General features: G+C 47.0%; 1 protein-coding gene across 5 annotated transcripts; it reads right to left on the reverse strand.

Moving 5' to 3' along the window:
• Window positions 1-577: 577 nt before the first annotated feature.
• Window positions 578-22,196, reverse strand: DDX59 (DEAD-box helicase 59). 5 transcript variants are annotated; one of them, XM_027095958.1, is made up of 8 exons: window positions 22,031-22,191; window positions 20,069-20,889; window positions 18,825-18,992; window positions 15,871-15,960; window positions 8,275-8,526; window positions 6,597-6,749; window positions 5,955-6,083; window positions 578-1,090 (listed from the first exon to the last, which is right to left on the reverse strand). In XM_027095958.1, exons 2-8 carry the CDS (start codon window positions 20,876-20,878, stop codon window positions 827-829), a joined length of 1,866 nt encoding a protein of 621 aa, XP_026951759.1. In that variant the 5' UTR covers window positions 20,879-20,889; window positions 22,031-22,191; the 3' UTR covers window positions 578-826. The 5 variants fall into 5 exon arrangements, with proteins under 5 accessions (XP_026951759.1, XP_026951760.1, XP_026951762.1 ...); XM_027095959.1 differs by lacking the exon at window positions 22,031-22,191 and adding an exon at window positions 21,606-21,711; XM_027095961.1 differs by lacking the exon at window positions 22,031-22,191 and adding an exon at window positions 21,321-21,560.
• Window positions 22,197-22,283: the final 87 nt, after the last annotated feature.

The raw sequence follows: 22,283 nt of genomic DNA on the forward strand, positions 1-22,283 counted from the left end.
GTCCTGCCATAAGTGAGAAATACATCTTGGTTTTGTTAAATTCCCCAGACTTTAAAGTTGGTTTATTATGCAGTCTGTAAGCTCTGAGGGCAGGCACAATGTCCACTTGTGTCCTGAGCACTGAACAAATGTCCAGAACATAGTGTGAGCTCAGGAAAGATGTGTGGAGTACACTAATACACTTTTTACATTTATTTTTTAAATAAATCAACTGAATTAGCCAAGTGGCGTTAACATAAAACTACATATTGCAATGCAACATTCACATAACTCGACATTATTTGATGAGCAGCCCACATCAGATGTAAAATAAATTTACGTTTATCTAGCCAAAAGGAAAACGGAGAGAGAAAATAGATATTTAACATTTCTTTCAAAAGGGGCACTGACCATTTCTTCCATTTTTTATCATTTACTTTTCTGCTAATATTCATTGATTCAACAATAATCCAGGTGCCAAGGTGCATGCAGCACAGTGGATATAAAACAGAAGAATCACCATCTGAGTCAGGATGTGTGGGTTTCTGGTTCTGATGATAGCTACAAGGAATCTTTATTGAAAAAAAAAAAAAAGGACTTTTTCCAGAGAGAAGAAATTTTTACTTCATTTAGTAATTCACTTTCTGTTGTTGTTTTTAATTTATGAAAATTAAAAAGGAAAATAAATACAATATTGCTGTATAAATTTGATAGTCTATTAAAACTTTTTACATCATGTTAACTTTTTGTTTCATGTGCATGTCACATTCATCAAACCATACAGGAATAATGTACAGAAATTTCACTGACAATATGCAATAAAAATTATTCAACGTGGTATCACAAATCATTTTTGAGAATTACTTTTATCATGTTTTCTAATAATGTCCATAAGATTAGCCCCCGTAACCAGATCATTCTGTGTCTGTTTATCCTTCTGCTGCTCCTTTCTCCTCTGGTCGTGAAGGTAAGGGGAATTTAACAACTGCGGGGGGAGAAGGGATCCTGTGGGTTTCACTCGTTTTGCAATATCCCAGAAGAGTCTTTTCGAGTTGTTATTGATGAAAGTAATCGCTGTTCCATTCTGACCTAACCTCCCGACTCTTCCAACCTGAAATGAAATGCAAAGGACGTTTTCAAAATGTTCACATAGAATCTTAACGTCTCTTGAAAGAAAACGAAGACTAGTATTTACAGAAGCTTCACTGAGATGAACATTTGTTCAGAGAGCATTTTTTGAGTTGTTCACCTCAATATACTTGTGAGATCAATTTAGTGGGCTGCCACTAGCACAGTGTTAAGGAAACAACCCAAACAGAAAATAAAAATAAGAAAAGTGAGTATTGTTTGTGAAACTTGTGTTTCAGTTATGCGCGTGTGTGCATGTTTGTATGTACGTGTAGGGGTTAAGGAGGCAAATATATTTCTTATTGTGAGTGGGTTAAGGTAGAAACTTTTTGAAAGCTATTGCATTAAGAGCAAAAGGACTGTATCTCCTTTATAGTACTTAAGTGCCTTGAAATGTGAGACTGAGGCAAGTCCATTTATGCATAAAGTTATTTCTCATTTTGACAGAGTTAAACAGACACAAATTTGTGGAGACCCCGTGAGAAGGAACAAAATGTGTCTCCAAATATACTGAGAAACTCTTCAGAAGGGAGTGAAATACACAATCATGGTCAATTTCTGCTCCTTAATTGAAACGTAGAACTTAAAAGTATACTCAGATTATCTAAATGAATAGATAGTTCCCGCCAATAGACAGAACGTTCTTAACGCTGTAAAAGAAGAAACTTCTAAAAAAGCTGGAAGGGGTGGCCTGCAGAGAATGAGACTGGGGAGAAATAAGGGGGAGATGCTGTTTTTCAGTATCAGCTTTTGTTTTTACCTGATTTATTTACCTTACTGAGTTGTTTCAATAAAACTAAAAATTAATACCTGCAACTCACAGAATGGGAGAAAATATCTGCAAATCATGTTTCTGATAAGGGTCTCTAGAACATATAAAGAACTTTTACAACTCAAAAGGACAACCCAATTTAAAAGCAAAGGATTTAAGCAGACATTCCTCCAAAGGTATACAAGTGGCCAATGAGTACATGAAATGATGTGCAGCGTCATTAGTCATTAGGGAAAGGCAAATCCAAAACACTTCATATCCATGAACCTGGCTATAATAAAAAAAAGAATGTAAATGTCGATGAGAATATGGAGAAAATGGAACACTTATACTTTGCTGGTGGGAATGTATAATATGAAGCTACATGGGAAAACAGTCTGGTGGTTCCCCAAGATGTTCAACATGGACCCAGCAATTCCATTCCTACGTTTATGTCCAACAGAAATGAAAACACATGTCCACACAAAAACATGGCCTTGGGCGTTCACAGCATTATTCATAGTAGCCACAAAGTGGAAACAACCTAAATGTCTAGCAACCAATGAATGCATGGACAAATATGGTGTATCCTTACAATGGGATATTATCTGTCAATAAAATACTACAACAACGTGTGGACCTTGAAAACATTATGCTAAGTGAAAGAAGCAAGTCACAAAAGACCACATACTGTATGATTCCATTTACATGAAATGTCCAGAAGACATACATCTACTGAGTACAGTTGCGGTTGCCTGAGAATGAGGGTGTGTGCATGTGATGAGGAACTGGGGTGACTGCGGAGGGGCAAGGGGTTTCTTTTGGGGGCGATGAAAATTTTCTAAAATCAATTATACGGATGGCTGCACCACTCTATGAATATATTAAAAACCAATGAACTGTACACTTTAAATTAGCAAATTGTATAGCATGTGGATTACATCTGAGATGTAATTTATACTAGATATGTTATACTGAGATAAAAAGCAGTTAAAAATTAACTACAACGGTCTCCAAATTCTAAAAGATAGCTAGGAAGTTCCCTGGCGGTCCAGTGGTTAGGACCCGGAGCTTTCACTGCTGTGGGCCTGGGTTCAATCCCTGGTCGGGGAACTAAGATCCCACAAAGCCACGCAGCCCGGCCAAAGACAGCTAATGTTAACAATACAAATTATTTCTCCAGAAGCTTACCACCCCTGAAATTAAAAATTAGACACGTGGGAATACTGACTATAATTTTAAATACCCATATCATTTAACCCAGCAGTTCTCCCACTAGGAATTTCTCTTACAGATGCACCTGCAGGAGAGGCCCAGGGAGCTGTGTATACAGGTGTTCACTGCAGCATTAATAACAAAACACTGGAAACATCTGATTGTCCAGCAATGAAGGATTTGTTAAATAAATTACAGGACATCCATATAATACATTCCCATGCAGCCACGAAAATAGAACGAGGCAGATTCAACAAGTAAAAACATTTAAAGAGCTTAGAACAGTGCCTAGCATTAGGCTAAGCACTCAGTACATATTAACACTTACTAAACGGCACCCAGTGTGTGTGCTGATAAGGAAAACTGTCTAAGGTCTCTTTAATAAAGAAAGAAGGCACAGACAGACGAATGCATAAAGAAGATGTGGTATAAATACACAACGGAATACTACTCAGCCATAAAAAAGAATGAAGTAATGCCATTTGCAGCAACATGGATGGACCTAGAGAGATTATCATACTAAGTAAGTCAGACAGAGAAAGACAAATGTCATATGATGTCACTCGTATGTGGAATCTAAAACAAAACAAAACAAAAAAATACAAATGAATTTATTTCCAAAACAGAGAGACTCACAGACATAGAAAACAAACTTATGGTTACTAAAGGGGAAAGGGGGAGTGGGAGGAGGGATAAATTAGGAGTTTGGGATTAACAGATACTCACTACTATATATAAAATAAATAAAAAACAAGGACCTACTATATAGCACACAGAACTCTAATCAATATTAGGTAATAACCTGTAAGGGAAAACAATCTGAAGAATATATTATTTATACACACACACACACACACACATATAGAGCTGAATCGCTGTGCTGTAGACCTAAACTAACATGATATTGTTAATCAACTATACTTCAATAAAATAAATATATTTCCTCGTTAAAAAAAAAAAAGAAAGAAGGCACAGTATAGAGGGTATAATATGGTCCCATTTATGTGGAAGGTGTGACAGGGTATGCACATCACATCTGTATATATGCACACACGCATGCATTTACCGTTTCTGCAGTGTTAACTGGGGGAACCACTCAAAGGTAGGAGGGCTTCCTTGAAAAGACTTACCTTTCACTTTATATCTTTCATTATTCGCGTTGCTTTGTTATCGTGTGTATGTGTACTTTGATGATTGAAACAAACAAAAAAACACCCAAATACAGAACTAGAAAAGCAGAAGGACCTGTGGCCCCTCTGAGGAGAGGCACGCAGCTCTGCACCTGTCAGCATCCCCGAGGCACGCTGCCTGTATTACAGTGGGTGCAGCGTGGTAACTGCCAGCCACAGGGCTGGCCTGGGGAGAGCAAGAGACGGGTACATAGGTATAACCAGCATGTTCCACGTAACAAGCAAAGAAGCTTCTTAAGTATTTTAATACTCGAGACAGATTTCTGGCCGAAATTATTATTTTTTTCTTTTTAATTAATTAATTAATTTATTTTTGGCTGCGTCGGGTCTTCGTTGCTGCATGCAGGCTTTCTCTAGTTGCAGCGAGGGGGGCTACTCTTCGTTGAGGTGTGCAGGCTTCTCATCGCGGTGTCTTCTCTTGTTGCAGAGCACGGGCTCAGTAGTTGTGGCTCGCGGGCTTAGTTGCTTCGCAGCACGTGGGATCTTCCCAGGCCAGGGCCCTAACCCGAGTCCCCTGCACCGGCAGGCGGATTCTCAACCACTGCGCCACCAGGGAAGTCCCATCCAGCCAAAATCATTAAATTGAAAGTTTGGGGCTTCCCTGGTGGCGCAGTGGTTGAGAGTCCGCCTGCCGATGCAGGGGACACGGGTTCGTGCCCTGGTCCGGGAAGATCCCACATGCCGCGGAGCGGCTGGGCCCGTGAGCCATGGCCGCTAAGCCTGCGCGTCCGGAGCCTGTGCTCCGCGATGGGAGAGGCCACAACAGTGAGAGACCCGCGTACCGCAAAAAAAAAAAAAAAAAAAAAAAATTGAAAGTTTGGAAGAAAATAAAGTTTAGTTACGTGAACAGTCAGCTCCTGTGGAATAGTCAAATCCCTGAGGCATGGGTAAATGAGGTGGTACCAAAAAAAAAAAAAAAAAAAGAAAGAAAGGAAAAAAGAGAGAGAGAGCGAGAAGGAGGGAGAGAGAGAGCAGACTGCTAGATTATTAAGTCTTATGAAATATAAAGCAACAACTCAGTAAGGGCGCTACAGGCATTTCAGTGGGCAACTTCAGTAAATGTGACATTCAGAGGTGATTCTAAGAACATCAGAGAAAGGCTTTACTTGAAGAGTCTGTAAGTGATGCCGGAGAAGGAAGACAGGTAGCGGTCAGTGAGATAACGTGGCGCTCAGAGAGGCTTTATTTCTGAGAGAAAGAAGAGCTGCTGTTATCTCTGGCAGCAAAGGAAAGGAACCAAACTCTGAAAGGTGAAAGTCTAGAGCGAATAAGGGTATGAAGAGGAGATGAAGACATGATTCCTAAAAAAACAAACACTTCAGCAGATCGACTTTATTCTGGCCAGATGCAGCAACTTAAAACAACCTTTTTACACAAAGCCCTCTTTTTCTGCTTATAAAAGCCATTTAATATACTCACTGAAGAAAACAAAAAATAGAAAGAAAATTAAACTACACCAAAAGCTAATCACTTAAATTTTTTAAATAAATGTTTTAGTTTTTTATTTCCAACTGATTTTTAATGCATTCTACGCATCCATATCGTTGTGAAAAACATAATTTAGTTTATATATTTTAAAAGCAAAAATACATGCAGTTTTACGCCCTGCTTTCTTTTAACTTACCATTATAACGACAATGCCTTGCATAAGAAAATTCATGAGCAGAACGGTGGTAACATATAAAATCTACCTGATGCACGTACTCATCCATGCTGGGAGGCATGTCGAAATTGACAACCAGCTTGACGCTGACCAAGTCCAGGCCTCTTCCTAGGACCCCCGTGCTCACGACAACTTCATAGTCTCCTTCAAGTAAACCCTTTCCAAAACAGAACAAAATTCATTATTGAGGATTTTTCTTGAGTGGTTTTCTGTCGTTCAGATTATCCTTTCTTTTCTCAACACTTTCTTCAACACTGGTGTTGCAATACCTTCGCAGTAAGTATAGGTCTTAGTACATCTGAGAGACATATGTAGCTTAAAGGCCTTCCGACCCCAACCCCCAATTTTTTCCAATAATTTATTCAGGCAAACCTTTTCCAAAGGTGAACTACTCTATGCCTCAGTCCAAAGTGACCTGATTTCAGAAATGGCGGATTCTGAATGATTAATCTATTTAGTAGACAGTCCCTAGGGGACAAGCTTATTGCTCCCAAAACACAGAAGCCTGAGCGAGAGAAACAATTAACTTCACACCGCTGCGTGCCTGAAGTTCTCAGGGTCATTAAAAAAAAAGGTCTGCTTTAAAAAGCAGCAGATAATATGGTATCTCTTGAAAATGAGGCAAAACAGATTTACAGGAAGGAGAAGACAACAGAACGCTGGGTGTCACCTTCAGTATGTTTTTCCTTTCCGGCTGTGACTTTTCCGAGTGCACAGAGGTGCTTTTCAGACCTGTGATTTTCTGAACGGCCTCGCTCAACAGATCTGCTCCTAGTTTGCAGTCCACAAATACTAACACTGGAGGCTTAAAGAGTTTCTTATCCTGAAACATTAAAAACACATATTTAAAATTATTGCTATAACATAATTTACAATGGGACGTTTTTCTGAGAGCTTTAGTATAAGCTAGTTATCAACAGGTTTACCAACACTGCTAAGAAGGAAAAAAGGCACATTCTGTTAAAATGAGTGCTTTCTTTAAAATATGCACAAACAGAAGGCAAACAGTGTACGTCCTTCACGCTTCTGCATCACCTCATGAAAGCTGCAGAAATGATTTTAAGTGCAATTTAAACTTTCCAAAATTGTTCGTAAGTCAAAATAAACCATATTTAACTTAATACTGTATTTTTTTTTTAATTAATTTATTTATTTTTGGCTGTGTTGGGTCTTCGTTTCTGTGCGAGGGCTTTCTCCAGTTGCGGAGAGCGGGGGCCGCTCTTCATCGCAGTGCGCGGGCCTCTCACTGTCACGGCCTCTCCCGTTGCGGAGCACAGGCTCCAGACGCGCAGGCTCAGTAGTTGTGGCTCACGGGCTTAGTTGCTCCGCGGCATGTGGGATCTTCCCAGACCAGGGCTCGAACCCGTGTCCCCCGCATTGGCAGGCGGATTCTCAACCACTGCGCCACCAGGGAAGCCCAATACTGTATTTTTAACAACTACGCTTGTACATACCACCCACTTAACAAATTTCTGCTTAAACTGTTAAAAAAATTCTATTTCTCAAGGACAGAACAGCTAAGAAAGAACTTGTCTTTACCTTATATATAAAACTACTAAAAATTTTTGAAACGAAAAAAATATTCTTTGGGAATAACCTTGATATTTAAATATCTTTCTGTAATAATGCGAAAAAAACCAACCTCGCGTCTATACTACATGTTTTCACAAATAAAAATTTATTTGAACCCTAAAGAGTTCTGAAGTAAGCAAAGCAATTTATTATTAAACATCTACAGCAGGTTCCCCTGAAGCCGCATCTAAAAAGCACTCTCTCAAGAACTGTGCAGACGGCTTCTCTGGTGGCCCAGTGGTTAAGAATCCTCCTGCCAAGGCAGGGGACACGTGTTCGAGCCCTGGTCCGGGAAGATCCCACATGCCGCGGAGCAACTAAACCCATGCGCCACAACTACTGAGCCTGCACTCTAAAGCCTGCGAGCCACAACTACTGAGCCTCTGTGCCACAACTACTGAAGCCCGCTCACCTAGAGTCCGTGCTCCAACAAGAGAAGCCACTGCAATGAGACACTTGCGCACCGCGACAAAGAGTAGCCCCCGCTCGCCACAACTAGAGAAAGCTTGCGCACAGCAATGAAGACCCAACACAGCCAAAAATAAATAAATAAAATAATAAATAAATTTATTAAAAAAAAAAAAAAAGAACTGTGGAGACTTCCCTGGCGGTCCAGTGGTTAGGATTCCATGCTTTCACTGCGGAAGGCCCGGGTTCAATCCCTGTTCGGGGAACTAAGATCCCACAAGCCATGTGGCCAAAAAAAGCAAAAAACAAAAAACTGTGAAAAATGCAAGTGCAATCCACAAAGCAGGGCTGACCGCTTTACCACTCACATTCAAGATTTCAAACAGTTTCTTCTTTTTGGCTGGTTCTTCCACCCATAACACAATCTGGCGCACGTTGGAGCAGGGCAGGTTCTTCTCCCCAGTGATGATTCTCACGGGGTCGCGCAGAAGCTGGCTTGCGAGCTGCTCTATGCTGGCTGGAATCGTGGCCGAAGCCAAAAGGGTCTGACAGTCACGAGGCACATTTTCCAAAACATCAAGCACTTGCTGTTGAAAGCCCATCTTTAACATGGTATCAGCCTAAACAAAATCATTGTAAAGTTAGTCCTACACGAAAACCCAGGGCCACCCCAGAAAAAAACCGGATACAATTAAGAACGTAAAAAACTTAAAACTCTTTACACGGAAAAATACACCACAATGTCAAAAGCCAAAGGATTAACTGGGAAAAAATATATTTATATAAAACTACATATTGTGTAACTACGTTTATAATGATATACAAAGATTTTTGTTATGGCATTAGTAATAGTGGCCCAAAACCCCCCACCATATACAGCCTAAATATCCAACAGGAGGAGACTTGGTAAGTAAATTATGGTAGACCCATACCATACAACACGGTGCTAGCATGAAAAATGACCAGAAGGCTCTTTATCCCTGCTAGGAGAAAAGAAGCAAAATAGAGAACACTATGTATAACATGAGACCATTTGTGTATATACTCAGGAAAGTTAACTGCTAACTCTGGAGAGAAGACCTGTGAGCTGGGGGGGGGAACAGTTTTATTCTTCATTTTATAGCTTTTCGCAAAGTTTGATCTTTTTTTTTGGCCACACCGTGCAGCATGTGGGATCCCAGTTCCCCAACCAGGGACTGAACCTGCACTCCCTGCATCAGAAGCACAGAGTTTTAACCACTGGACCGCCAGGGAAGTTCTTGAATTTTTTTTTTTTTTTACCATGAACATATATTTATAATAAAATATAATTTTAAATTAACAAAAAAAATTTAATTTGGGGGTTTTCACTTCTGTATATACCTCTGCATTGCTGGTTTCTAAAAACAATGAGGGACTTCCCTGGTGGTCCAGTGGTTAAGAATCCGCCTTCCAACACAGGGAACGAGGTTTCAATCCCTGGTCTGGGAACTAAGATCCCAAATGCTGCGGGGGCCTGCGTGCCGCAACTACTGAGCCCGTGAGCCGCAACTACAGAGCCCACGTGTTCTGGAGCCCGCACACCACAACTACAGAGCCCACACGCTCTGGAGCCTGTGTGCCACAACTAGAGAGAAACCTGTGCGCTACAACGAAAGATCCCGCGTGCCGCAACTAAGACCCAACGCAGCCAAAAATAAATAAACATTAAAAAAAAATAAAAACAGGGGCTTCCCTGGTGGCGCAGTGGTTGAGAGTCCGCCTGCCGATGCAGGGGACACGGGTTCGTGCCCCGGTCCGGGAAGATCTCACATGCCACGGAGCGGCTGGGCCTGTGAGCTGTGGCCGCTGAGCCTGCGCGTCCGGAGCCTGTGCTCCACAACGGGAGAGGCCACGGCAGTGAGAGGCCCGCGTACAACAAAAAAAAAAAATAAAGAAAAAAAATAACGAAAGTTAAGGCTATCTTGATTTTCAAATATAATCTGGGTATCTATAATTTTGGAAAATAAGACATTGAATTGTTTTAGTGTCCACTAATGTGCTGTCAGTTAGACTGAAGCTTGATCACTTGTTTTAATATTATTCACTCTATGACATTTAAAAAATATGAAATTATCATGATGGTCTGGGTTCGATCCTGGCTCTATCTATGACCTCAAGCAAGTTAATGAAGATCTTTAAGCCTTAGTTTTTCCCTTTATAAATGGAAATGATAATAGTAATTACCTCCTGGGGCTGTGATGAGGATTAAAGAGATAAAGTATATAAAAGTACCAGCAAGGTCCTTCTCAGTGTTTCAACTAACTAGCAGACAGAGAGAACACACACCCACAGTGTGTCTGCAAACATCCCCACATGCCTCAGTAATCCCACTAAGCCCCATTCATCTCAGTAGATGACCTTGCTTCTCCTGGTTCAGAAAAAATGACCATGAGAAATAAATTCCTTCAGTTTCTCTTCTCACCCAAACTTCCTGGAAGAGTCCTCCAGCCCTGCAGTCTCCCTCCCCCGCCTCCCCGCCCTCCCCCCACTGTCCGGTCCAGGGCTCACCTCCCGCCCCTCACCGGCTCCTTCAGGTCTTCAATCACTCCCCAGGTGCCACATTCAACAACCATTTTTAAGTCTCTAACTCTTTTTAAGATGCAATTATTATTATTACTATTTTATTTAAAGAGTATACTTCTTTCTTTTTTTTAAAAATTGTTTATTTATTATTTATTTTTGGCTGTGTTGGGTCTTCGTTTCTGTGCGAGGGCTTTCTCTAGTTGTGGCAAGCAGGGGCCACTCTTCATCGCGATGTGCAGGCCTCTCACTATGGCGGCCTCTCTTGTTGCAAAGCACAGGCTCCAGACGCGCAGGCTCAGTAGTTGTGGCTCACAGGCTAGCTGCTCCGCGGCATGTGGGAACTTCCCGGACCAGGGCTCGAACCCGTGTCCCCTGCATTGGCAGGCAGATTCTCAACCACTGCGCCACCAGGGAAGCCCTATTATTAGTTTTAAATACTAGAAGTAATAACGTGCTCACTGTAGAAAACTTGGTAAACAAAACAAAGTAGAGAAAACCAAACTCGCCCATCATCCCACTATCCAGACACCAGCACTGCCTCACTTACTATCCATGTCCTAACTGTGTCTGGAAACCCTCCCCCCGCTCCCTACAGCCACCACCCTGGCTCAAGCCCTCCCCCCTCCCTCCTGGGAACCAGCTTTCTTGCTCAAAGGCTATTCTCCACGTGGAGAATATGAGTCTGAGTATAATACACTCAGGCTTAAAATCCTTTAAAGGTTCCCAGTGTCTACAGAATAATGCCTGAATTCTCAAGGCCAGGAGAAAAAGAAATACAATGACTATGGTTATTTATGGTTATTTCAATGGGAATATGGGTGTTTTTCCTCCTGTTTCTAACTTCTCTTTAATGTACGTGGATTACTCATAGAATACAGTTGTTATTCAAACTGCAGAATGGGCCATGAAGATCATTTTTTAAAACCACAAAATAGGACAGAATAAAACATATGAGAATAGAGAAATCACAGGTCACAAGGGTAAGTATTGTTTCATGAAAGTTCTGTTTCATTTACACACACACGCACGCACACACACACACACACACACACACACCCCTACCTAAACAATATTCCTGACTGGTTCCCATCTAAACTGTACTTTTTGAAAGCCATTATCAATCAGACCTTGGGAAAATCTTACTCTTTCTACACCTCAGTTTCCATTTATAAACCTATTTCCTACCTACCTTAGAGGGATGTTAACAGATTAAAATGTGGGGGAACATGTACTTTAAAAAACCTCTTAGAATTAAAAGCACTACTTAAATTTAAGGTGATTCAAACAGTAGAGCCACTCACAATGAACACAAGGCTACTCTGAAAATCTCAGAGTCCCCGGGGGGAGACAGCACTTGGATACAGAGTAAGCATTAATAAGGTAAGAGGTGAACATAGGTGTCCCCTAATTAAACAGCAAACCTGGCCTAATTTTCTGGGGACTGTTCTTGGTGTCACCTGCATTTCTTCATTGCTCGTGATGTCCTTAATCCCAGACAATCCGACTTCCATCTCTGCCACCAAAACTTCACTCCTGAGGGTCCCCAGGCTAAACATTCACTCCACTCAGCAAACCTTAACTCGTAGCCAACGGTGGCTGACAGTCCCCATTCGATGGGCATTTACTGGACGCTGGGCACCTTTCAAGGGAGCATGGTGGGAGGTGGGCACCATCGCGACCCCGCTTTACAGATGTGGAAACTGAGGCACATGACACAGTGCCCTACGATGTGGTGGAGCTGGGGTGTGGACTGGGGACCACTGGCTCCAAACCTACGTCATGAACACCAAGCTCAATGCTGTGTGCTCGACGGTGAGGACACGGAAGGAGACCCTACCTTTCCAGAATTGATGGTCCAGAAGGGAAACTTACTATGTTCGTATCCTCGAAACATGATACAGTTAAATGACAGTACGGCACATCCTGACCAGCACTCCCTCAAGCCCTGGTCTTCCTTCCCTCCCTAGCTCTCCTTTTTCAGACAATTTCTGTACGTCAATGAGCCGGTGGGCTACGTCCCAGGCTCCCTCCGTCTCAACCCATGCTCTCTCTCCAGGAAGCTCAACAAGTTCCAGGGCTCTGAGCACCACAGACACGTCAAAGATGCCCCAAACCTCACTCGGGGCCATAACCGCCTCCCTGGACTCAAGTGGTGGAGACTCACTGCCCACTCCGTGGCCCCTGCTGGACCTCAAGGCCCCTGGAATTTAACATGTTCAAAACAGACCGTCTCTCCCACTGCCAGACCCAGTCCTGCTCCAGCAGCATCTCGGGAGACGGCACCGTCCGGCACCTCTGTTTCGTCTCTTGTCATCATCACCCCACCTCCGATCCATCAGCAGCCCCGCAGACTCTGCTGACGTCCATGCGGACCCGACTCCCGCCTCGGCCAACCAGAACCCGCTCACCTCAGGCAATGAGACAGATGCCTGAGGACGTGTCACAGGTGCTCCTCCTTGGCCCAAGCCTCCCGAGACCTCCCATCACTCCAGGAGGGCGCCCACCCGGGCCCGGCCTCCCCCTCGCCCCTCCTGCAAGCCCGTCTCCCTCCCCGGACCTGCCCCACTCGCCACTTGTCCTCACCTGTCCCCCTGTGGCCGGCGGCCCTTCTCCCGCTTGGAGTCCTTCCTCCAGACGGATCTCCGCGTGGCAGCTGCTGCTCTTCAGCCCCCCAGAGGCCCCTCCCACCTGAGGGGCCCCCTCTCCTCGGGCGCCTCTGTCCTGTCACCTTGTGTACACGCCTGCGTCACAGCTCACCTCGCTTTCCATCACATCCTCACAACCAAGAACAAAGGCTAGCACGGGAAAAGCCCTAATGGATTTGATAGGTAAGCATTCATCATTCTCAGCACTGTACGTCAGCAGGTAGGACGGTCCGTGTGCCCCAAGCCTCCCTAAAGGTAAGCAGTGCAAACATTCCCGGACTCCACCCCAGACCCACGGAACCAGAGCATCCAAGCACGAGCTCTGGTTCTCCATCTCAGCCACTGGGGAAACGGCAAACAGTGCGCCTGGTCGCGGGGTGGAGCAGGGAACACACTGCAGAAGGACGGTCTGCGCACGGGTCCCCGGAGCAGAGACGAGGGGGCCTGAGGTCTGCAGGGCGGCTCCAGAGGGAAGGTTCTGAGTCACGGACACGGAACGAAGGAAGAGCAGGCGGAGGGGCTGGGAGAGAATCCTCGGGACACGGGGGACGCGGAGGGTGGCAGCAGATTTTCCTAATCTTAAAGGATTGTCAGACTTCCGGCCTGACCATTCCTGTGTCCGGCCCCCTCCCCCCGCCCCCGAACAGTGGCCCCTCTCCCCAGGGACATCATTTGTTCCCGGTTCCCTCTGGGCTCTCAGACCACCGCTCTGTTCACTGACTTGTCTTCAGCTGCAGAAGGCAGAGCCTCAGCCCACTGCTCGTCTCTCTCAACTTCCTCCTTAGAGAAGCCAGCACGTCCCGCGGACTCTCACGCATGGGTCTGGTACCTGCCCCTTCATCCAGTACCCACGTGAGATTCCACATCTCCAAAACCAACTCGAGTGTGTCTACCAGGCCCCAGCCCGTTCCCGTGGGCCCTAACTCAAGGCACACCCCACCCACCTTCGTCCTCCCGCGTGTCTGGTCATCACACGACCCGTAAGTGATTCACTGTGACCCTCAGGCGAACCCCGACGCCTGCCTCCAGTCCGTCCCCGACCCTCCCCCCTCTTCTGGGCCGATGGCTGGCTTTCTTCCTCCTCCTCTAATTCCCCAGCATGGGCAGCAGACCCCGTAAACCACCAATTCCCACGTGGCACACCCGCCCGTCTCTCCCGCCGGCCCCGCACACGTGCACTGCCCGACCCGACAGTCTGCTGCCTTAGTCTCTTCACCTGGGACACTGGATGCATCCTCTCATCTTCTAAATCCTTTTCCCTCTTCCGAGGCTCAGGTCAAGTCCCGTGACCTCTGAGAAGCCAACGCGCCGACCCTCTCGTTTCTCCTCCTGAACCCTGAGCACATACATGGTCCTACTGACAGCTTGCATCGGGGGAGGGCAAACCTCGGCTCTCGGGACGAATTCAGACCTTCGCCTGCTCTTGTAAACAGGGCACCTTGTAGGCTTGGAGGGTGTTTACAGCTTCTTTGTGACGCCACCCATCTCACCCAGGGCTCGTCCCCTGCACCCAAAGAGCACCTCTGTGCTGACTTCAGTTTCAGTACGTGACCGATTATGCTGTTGACCGGCTCCTCTCCCCTGACCACACAGGAGCCACGTCCCCAGTCACCGAGGAGCTGGGCATCGGTGCACTTCTGCCGGACAGCACTCCTCGGGCACCATCACCTTGAGCGCAGCCCTGGGGTGCCCCGGAAACCTTGTTAATGTAAGAAAACGAAAATGCTCTGAAGAGAGGGGGGCATGAATGAATTCTCTACAAGGATCATCCTCTGGCTCATGAGACAGGGAGGGGAAACCTAAGGACGTGGGCTTATCCACAGGGGAAACCCGGCCACACGTTCAGGGTGGCAGTAAGGACGAGAACCCAATGCAACACATCAGGTCCCCCAAAGGCCGGGCCAGGAAAACGCTGACTTAGCAGCACTTTCTAAAGGACTGGATCTTATTTTACATTTATACGGGACTTTTCAGTGCGAGACGTTTTCACAACCACTACTCTTCCTTGCCACGGCTCTGGAAAATGAAATGACTTGCCCAAGGTCTCACATCAGGCGCCGTACAGGCTCAAAGCCCCATCTTCTGGGTCTTGGCTGTGTTGTGGCCAAGGCTGTCCCGAGGCTACTCCCTGGTGCCACAGACGCAGGCCAGGTTGCTGTCACTGGTCAGCACTGATCACTGCTGGGTAAGCCCAAGCCTCTGCCCCGTCGCAGCTAGCGGGACGAGCACGCAGGCAGGACAGCCGTGCCCCCACCCTGTCCCGTTGGTACATGATGGATTACCATCAAATAATAACACATTCACTTCTTATTAAGCAAGCCCAAAGTACAAAAATGCCTATTTGCTATATGCAACACAGAAAATCACAACCACAGACACCTGCGTCCACATAGAAAAAAGTAAAGAACCTCCTCCAACTAAGCATCATCAGCTACTTCCAAAATTCCCACTGAGTGATTGGCCACTGATTTCTTTCTTTTTTCTGTAGACAAATGACACCCAGCATGTTTAAAAAACTTAACACTTGAGAGTACAGTATGCCTGTTAAGTTTACATTTTCAATCAATTAGGACAAGACAGTGGCGGTTTAATTTTAGTTTAGCTGCAGTGCTACACGAGAACCAGCTTAAGAACCACTATTGCCAATTAAAAAAAAATCCCTGAGTTGTTTTCCTTTGGGAGAGAAAATGCCTGAAAATATACAATGCAATTATATAACTATAACGCGCTTTTCCCAGATTATATAAAACTCTGTTTTTAAACACCACTACTTACTTCATCCACTACTACAATTTTTATACCGCCAAGTTCTACAGCGCTCTGCTTTATCATATCCAGAAGTCGCCCAGGAGTTGCTATGATAACCTGAACGAAAGAGAAAAGGCAAATTAGAAAGTTCGATTGCGTTCATTCACTCACGTATTCCTTCATTCTACACTTACTGAGTGGCCAATGCATGCCAGACTCTGGTGTAAGTACTCGGAACTCGATGATGAGTAAGTCAGACTTGGTCTCTGCTCTCGTGAAAGTCATGACACCAAAGAAGAAACAGAGCCAACACGTGCTCACGAGAATCACGACAGGGTGTTATCAACGGAGGGATGTACTCAGCGCTGCTAAACCACAAGCCAACACCCACGGGAGTAGTGGGAGTGAGCGCGACCGGCAGGTCCAGGGAGAGGGAAGGGCATCGTGACCGGTGAGCTCGGAGGCGGGGAGGCTGGCGTGGGTGGAGGGGGGAGAAGGCGGCTGAGGCCTGAGAACCTGGCAGGGCCCACGCTGGGAGGGCCTTACGAGCACGCTCACCGCTATCTGGCTCCGTGAACAAGTGCAAACCCCTTGCCCTCTCTGGGCCTGCTATTTCACTTTTAAATTACGAGGCTGGGTACAATGAACTCTAAGGTCACTCAAGGGTCTTAACAGTTTTATCATGTATTAGCTGAAGTTGTGGTTAAAAGTAGAGGCTTAGTGAAACTTCAGCAGGAATCGTGGCTTCAGCATTTAATAATGGTGTGAGTCTCTGTTCTCCCGTCGTAAGATGGAAATGCTAAAAACTATCGTGGGGATTATATGAGACAGTGTCGGGATAACTCTGGTGGGGTTACAAATGACCTCCTATGTTCCGCTGTACCCACTTTTCCAGTCTACACCCGCACAGTGGTAACATCGCCGTGGATGATAAAAGGTCTGTATCCCCAGAACACAGGGTTTGGCGTGGGTACTTCAGACATCCACAGATATCAAGTCAATTTTAATCACTTTGACTTGAGTTCACTCCTTCTCTTCCATTTTCCCCTCTGATGGTTTGGAAGTTATCAACTTTTTTCATTCTTCGAGTGCTTCGCCTTGAATGTCGACAAATCTATAACTTAATATAAAGTTAACCGGCACTTTTAGCTTGTTCTCGAAAGGTCCAGGGCGCTGCTTTACGGCGATCGCATCTCGCCTGCCCTTACACGCTGTGGGATGGTATTCACCCCATCATTTTGAAACCATGGCTTGTTCCTGGTCACTGTTCGCTTGGCCTGTGTTTGTTTAGCTTCGCCCACACGCTTACTGCCGACTTTGCACCAGCTTCCCTTCCACCCCCCCACCTTCCTCTCTGGAATCTTCTTTATCTGCAGAAGGGTTTCCTCCAGAAGTTCCTTTAGATGGTCCACTGGCAATACACTCTCTCGGTTTTGTTTATCTGAGTAGGTCTTCGTCTTGTCCTTACTCTTGAAATATAGCTCTGCCGAGCACACAGACGCTTCAGCTGCTTTTCCTCCCAGAGGGTAGGTGTCTGTGAGTCCTGGCCCGGGCGGCAGGGGGTGCGGCAGCCGGGCGAGGAGGGGTGAGGCCGTGTAGGGCAGAGTCCAGGGAGGAAGGCATCGCTGTGACGGAGGGACACTGGTGACATGCCGGGGGATGGGGCAGATAAATAACTACATAAAGGATAAGGGATGGCAGGTTTCTCATCGTCAGAGTTACCAACGTGGAAACAGAAAACGTAAAAGGAACCTTGTGATGAATGAGAACTGGAAATATCAACATGAACTCATGGTCTCGGATAGGCTGAGGTCCCAGAAGCAATGACAGTCCAACAGCAAGGAGCCCAGGTAGCGCCCAGGTCTCGGTTTCTGAAGACTATTCTCCACACCAAAGGAGCCAGGGCTCCATGGAGAGAGTTCCAGGGCCGAGGCCAGGAAAGAACGAGGTAAGGACGGAACATCTTCTTTAGATGGAAAGTAAGAAAGAAGTCAAAGAATGACAAGGATATGATAAAAGGACACAGAAACCGACTGGAAGGTGCTTCCACTGGTCAAAGAGATTATACCCCTGTAAAGAAAACAGGGAACCATGAGTCCGTACTGATATAAAAAAGTAAATAAGTGGAAAGTTTGGGGAAGCTCAATAAATTTACAACCTGAAAGTACTCCCCTTAAAATACTTATTCAACACAAAGGGTACAAACAAACTCTACAGTTTTAACTTGGCAGATAAAAGCACCAGTCAAAGGACAAATTGAAACTGTGTGCCACCTAGAAGGACATAATGGAAAGAAAAGCGTCTCTTCTGTGATGTCCTGTTAAAGAACTAAATTCAAGAGCCACAACTTGAATCTCATCAGTTCAGGGCTGTTCTTCCAGGTAAGCGGCTTATAATCCTTAAAAAGTGCCAAGATCCTGAGAAAAAAAGGAAAGATCGGTTCCAAACTGAAGACACTGAGAGACATGACAGCTACAAGCAACGGAAGACTCTGAGCTTGACGGAAAACAGCTGACGGGACAACTAGCAAAACCTGAGTGGGGTCGGAAGTGTGACACCAATGTTAACGCATCAACAGACCAGCGTGAACTTCCTGGGTCTATAACTGGACTGTGATGATGAAGGACAATGTCCTTGTTTGTAGGAATCCCGCTCTAAAGTGTATCAGCCACGATCCTGAGGTAAGGCCCACCTTTCGGAGATTCATCTTCTCAGCCGTGAAAAGAGGGGGTACGCCACCCCACCTCCCAGAGCAAACGCAATGATTAAAGGTGGTAATGGCTGTGAGAACGTCCAACTGCGTTGGGAAAACAAAAGGCACCTCCCTAACCTGTGCTCCTGGCCTTCCCCACAGAAAGGCTCACATGGCAAGACTTTAAAGGCCACCTAAAATCACACTCTGAAGTTCCTCAGGGGGCGAAAACCCTTAGCTCCTGCATTGCTTAGGTCCTCTGCAAAGGCGTTCGGTCCAGGGAGCCCACCTGAACGCGCTGGCGCAAGCGATGGAGCTGCGGGGGGGCGGGCAGGCCCCCCACCAGGAGCGCGGTCCTCATGCGGGGCAGGCCACTCATCAGTTCCTTGGCCTGCTGCTCTATCTGGATGGCCAGCTCCCGCGTGGGCGTGAGGATGAGCGCGGATGGCATCTTGCTCTGCAAAGATGTGAAACACACCAGCAGTGAGCTCTGCTGCTGTGGACGCAAGCCTCAAGGCAGCCCCAGGAGCACTTTTTCTTTGAAAGTGGTCCCATCAGCCCACCGGCCTTCTGCTCAACTGCAGAATTCTCCTCCAAAACCAGCATAAATTGCACCCATTTCTCACATAACACAGACAGACAATGAAAGACCCCACCATCAGGACCAGGGAGAGGCGTCTGCCTCAATCAAGGCGGGAAGACTGAAGCTTGGCTTCCCATCGACTGGCCTGTGCGACCTCCAGCCAGCCTCCTCGGAAGAGAAACCTGCTGGCTGCCCTGAAGATCTGGGTGAAGCCTGGCACCCTACCCTCGACTTCCCCTCGGCGCTCTTGTAGATTCACTTCTTTCTTTGTCAGGAGACCTTACTTATACAAACATTCTATTTTGGTCTTCCAGTGAGTTTCGTCTATGTTTTAAAAATCTAGTCTTTTATTTTTTTCTCACATTATCTTCTACTACGCTTTAGCGTTCCAAAATTTCCTCTATCTCTTCTCCCTTCGCCTACATTTCTCACTCCTTTCCCCCCTTGCCATCCTCCAAACCTCACAAACTCCCTAGTACTTGGCAAATAATTACTCAAAACGTCTGTTAAACTAATTATGTGCAGGAGTGCTTATAAACCAACGAGTAAGGCAAGGTGGTATCATTTTAAGATGAAACGCAGGTCACGCTTAGCGGTATATTTTGAAACTCTACAATAGTGTTCTGACTTTGATATCAGGTTTTTCAAAACACAAAATCGAAGCAGGCTAGATTGACACAAAAATCACAGCTCACCTGGTCAGCAGGATTTTCGCCCCAAACCCAAACCCTGTTCCTTGAATAGAAAATGTGTTAAAAAGACAACACTTTGTAAGGAAAGCAATTTTTTAGACCTTCAATGAAGAGACTGGTTCAATATAATAAAATTTAGTTCCAGTGACTAAAGATCGAAGTACTTGGTTTCAGTTTGCAATTTTAACGTAGTTGAGGATGACACTTGGTAAACACCTTGACTGTTCTTGAGGCTCATACAGGTGAGCTCTACCTTACCTGAAACAGAGCTCGCATGATGACGGGAAGCAGGAAGGCGGCCGTCTTCCCAGAGCCAGTGTCCGCGCTGGCCAGCACGTCTCGGCCCAGAAGCCCCAGGGGGACCATCTGCATCTGGATGGGGGTGGGGATCTCGTAGCCCGAGGTCTTCAGGTTGAGGTTTAAGGCCTCAGGGAAGCCGCAATGCTCAAAGTCAATGATGGGCCTGGGGACGCCTGGCCCTTGAACCACGATTCCCAGCTGCCGTCTGAGGTTTTCAATCTGGTCCTCTCGAAGGTTCGAGATGAAGGCGTGCTCGGTGTAGACATACGAAGCAGGATGTGGAGCCGCTGGCTCAGCATCCGCTTTCTGTGGACCGCCTGGCGCTAACAGCGCCTCCGCTCCGCGCACCTGCAGAAGGTGTTTTGCTTTACACTCCAGGCTACACACGTCTTCATCCGTCTCATTGCAGATGTACTCTCCGTAGCGCCCGCACACCACGCACACCGGCTCCCCGGGCTCGGCCTGGCGCTGAGTTTTGGAGAAGGACTTCACCGGCTCTTCGAGGAGATCGCTGTCCTGTGCCCGTTGCCAGGGTCCAGCCAGACCCCCCTCAGGCACCTGGCTGGCAGGCCCGGGGAGAGGGCACGGCTGGGCGCCGTGATGCGCCGCTAGTGCAGCTTCTTTGGTACCCGAGGCATCATCGGCTGGACCATCCCCGCCCGCACCCAGGTGGGGGTCTTCTGCTTCTAGTTTGACTTTCTTGGCTGCACAGCTTCTATCATCATCGTTAGCATTCCGCCTGACTTTCAGGGATCTTGGAACGAACATCCTTCAATATTCTGTGGAAGAAATTATACACTGAGATTTATTTTACCCTCAATAAAATCACAGATAAAGAACCCTAAGTTCATCATGTCCCCGGGTTTTGCTCCAAAAGAATAAAGAAGGCAATGCTCCCATCAAGCTTCCCTTCCGCCCGCGCCCGAGTCCACCGGGTGAGGACAGTTCTGTCTGCATACACTGCACACGGCTTCACACCACTGACCTCCGTCTGTGGACTGACTTGCACTTTGACATACCAGACATCACAGAAATTCTGGGGTAAACCCTTCTGTTACACGTTCACAAACGAAAACACAAAAAGAAAAAGGTCTACTTCACAACTGGAGTCTTTAAAACGAAGCCACAAGATCACTAGTAATACGTGTGCAGCAGTTACTAGGTTCCAAGGTCCAAGCTGAGCGCGAAGTACACACGCGTGTTCTCTTACGTGGGGTCAGTTCTCACGGGGGACTCAGCACCTGGAGGCTGAGGGACTTGAAGCTCACACCTTCTCAGCGTGTGCAAGCCTCCAACCACAGCGCTTCCCATTTACAACCAAACAGGTTTTTGCAAAATGACAGCGTTTGGTAAACAGGCTTTAACCTAATTTGGGGGCTGCCAAATATGCTAAGAAACATTTTTCTCAAAACAAAAATTCTTAGGATACATTGCCAGATTCCACTTTTCCAGAAAAATTCCAACGAAATTACAAGTGAAGGTCTAGGGTTACCACCTCAAGTCCCCGAAAAGGTCAAGGGGGTGGGGGTGGGGGGCGGCTGCACTCGAGAGGGAGGAGCTCGAAACGCAGGTCCCCGCGACGGAACAGAGGCCGAGCTGGCGAGGCTGCAGCCGCGTTGCTCCTGTTCGCGCCAACGCCCCTCCCCTCCCCCTGGGCGTCGTCCCTCCCCCCGACGTCAACCCTCTCGTGCGTCGCCCGCTCCACCGCGGCTCCGCATGCAGAGGCGCGTGACGTCACGGCGCTACCACGGCCTGGGCGGAGCGCGCTGGGCACGAGGCCGGAGGTGGGGGCGGTGACAGGGAGTGGGGGAGGGGACTACGCAGGGGCCCGTCCCGCCGCCGCGGCTCGGCGCCCGGGTCCCGAACGAGAGGAGTAGGACGGGAGGCAGGCCCGAGCCGTGGGGCCGGGGGCATGCTCACCCGCGCGGACTGCGGCCGCGTCCGCTCCCTCTCGGGTGCAGCTCCCCCTTGAGGCGCTGGGCCGGGCTTCCGGCCGATGAGCCCGGCCACGCGGCCACCCTGCCGCTGGGGAACCGTGCGGAGCGCAAATTCCACTTTTCCAGCTTTTGGGATGCGCCGCTGCGCGCGGGGAAGGCGGGGCCCGACGGAGAGGCCGGAAGGGAGGGGGCGGGGGCGGGCAGTTCCGCGCGTTTTCCACGCCCCTTTCCCGGCT

The sequence above is a fragment of the Aethalodelphis obliquidens genome, unplaced genomic scaffold (genome assembly GCF_003676395.1).
Source record: "Aethalodelphis obliquidens isolate GAN/ISIS:26980383/991018 unplaced genomic scaffold, ASM367639v1 scaffold97, whole genome shotgun sequence".
NCBI classification, from domain to species: Eukaryota; Metazoa; Chordata; class Mammalia; order Artiodactyla; family Delphinidae; genus Aethalodelphis; species Aethalodelphis obliquidens.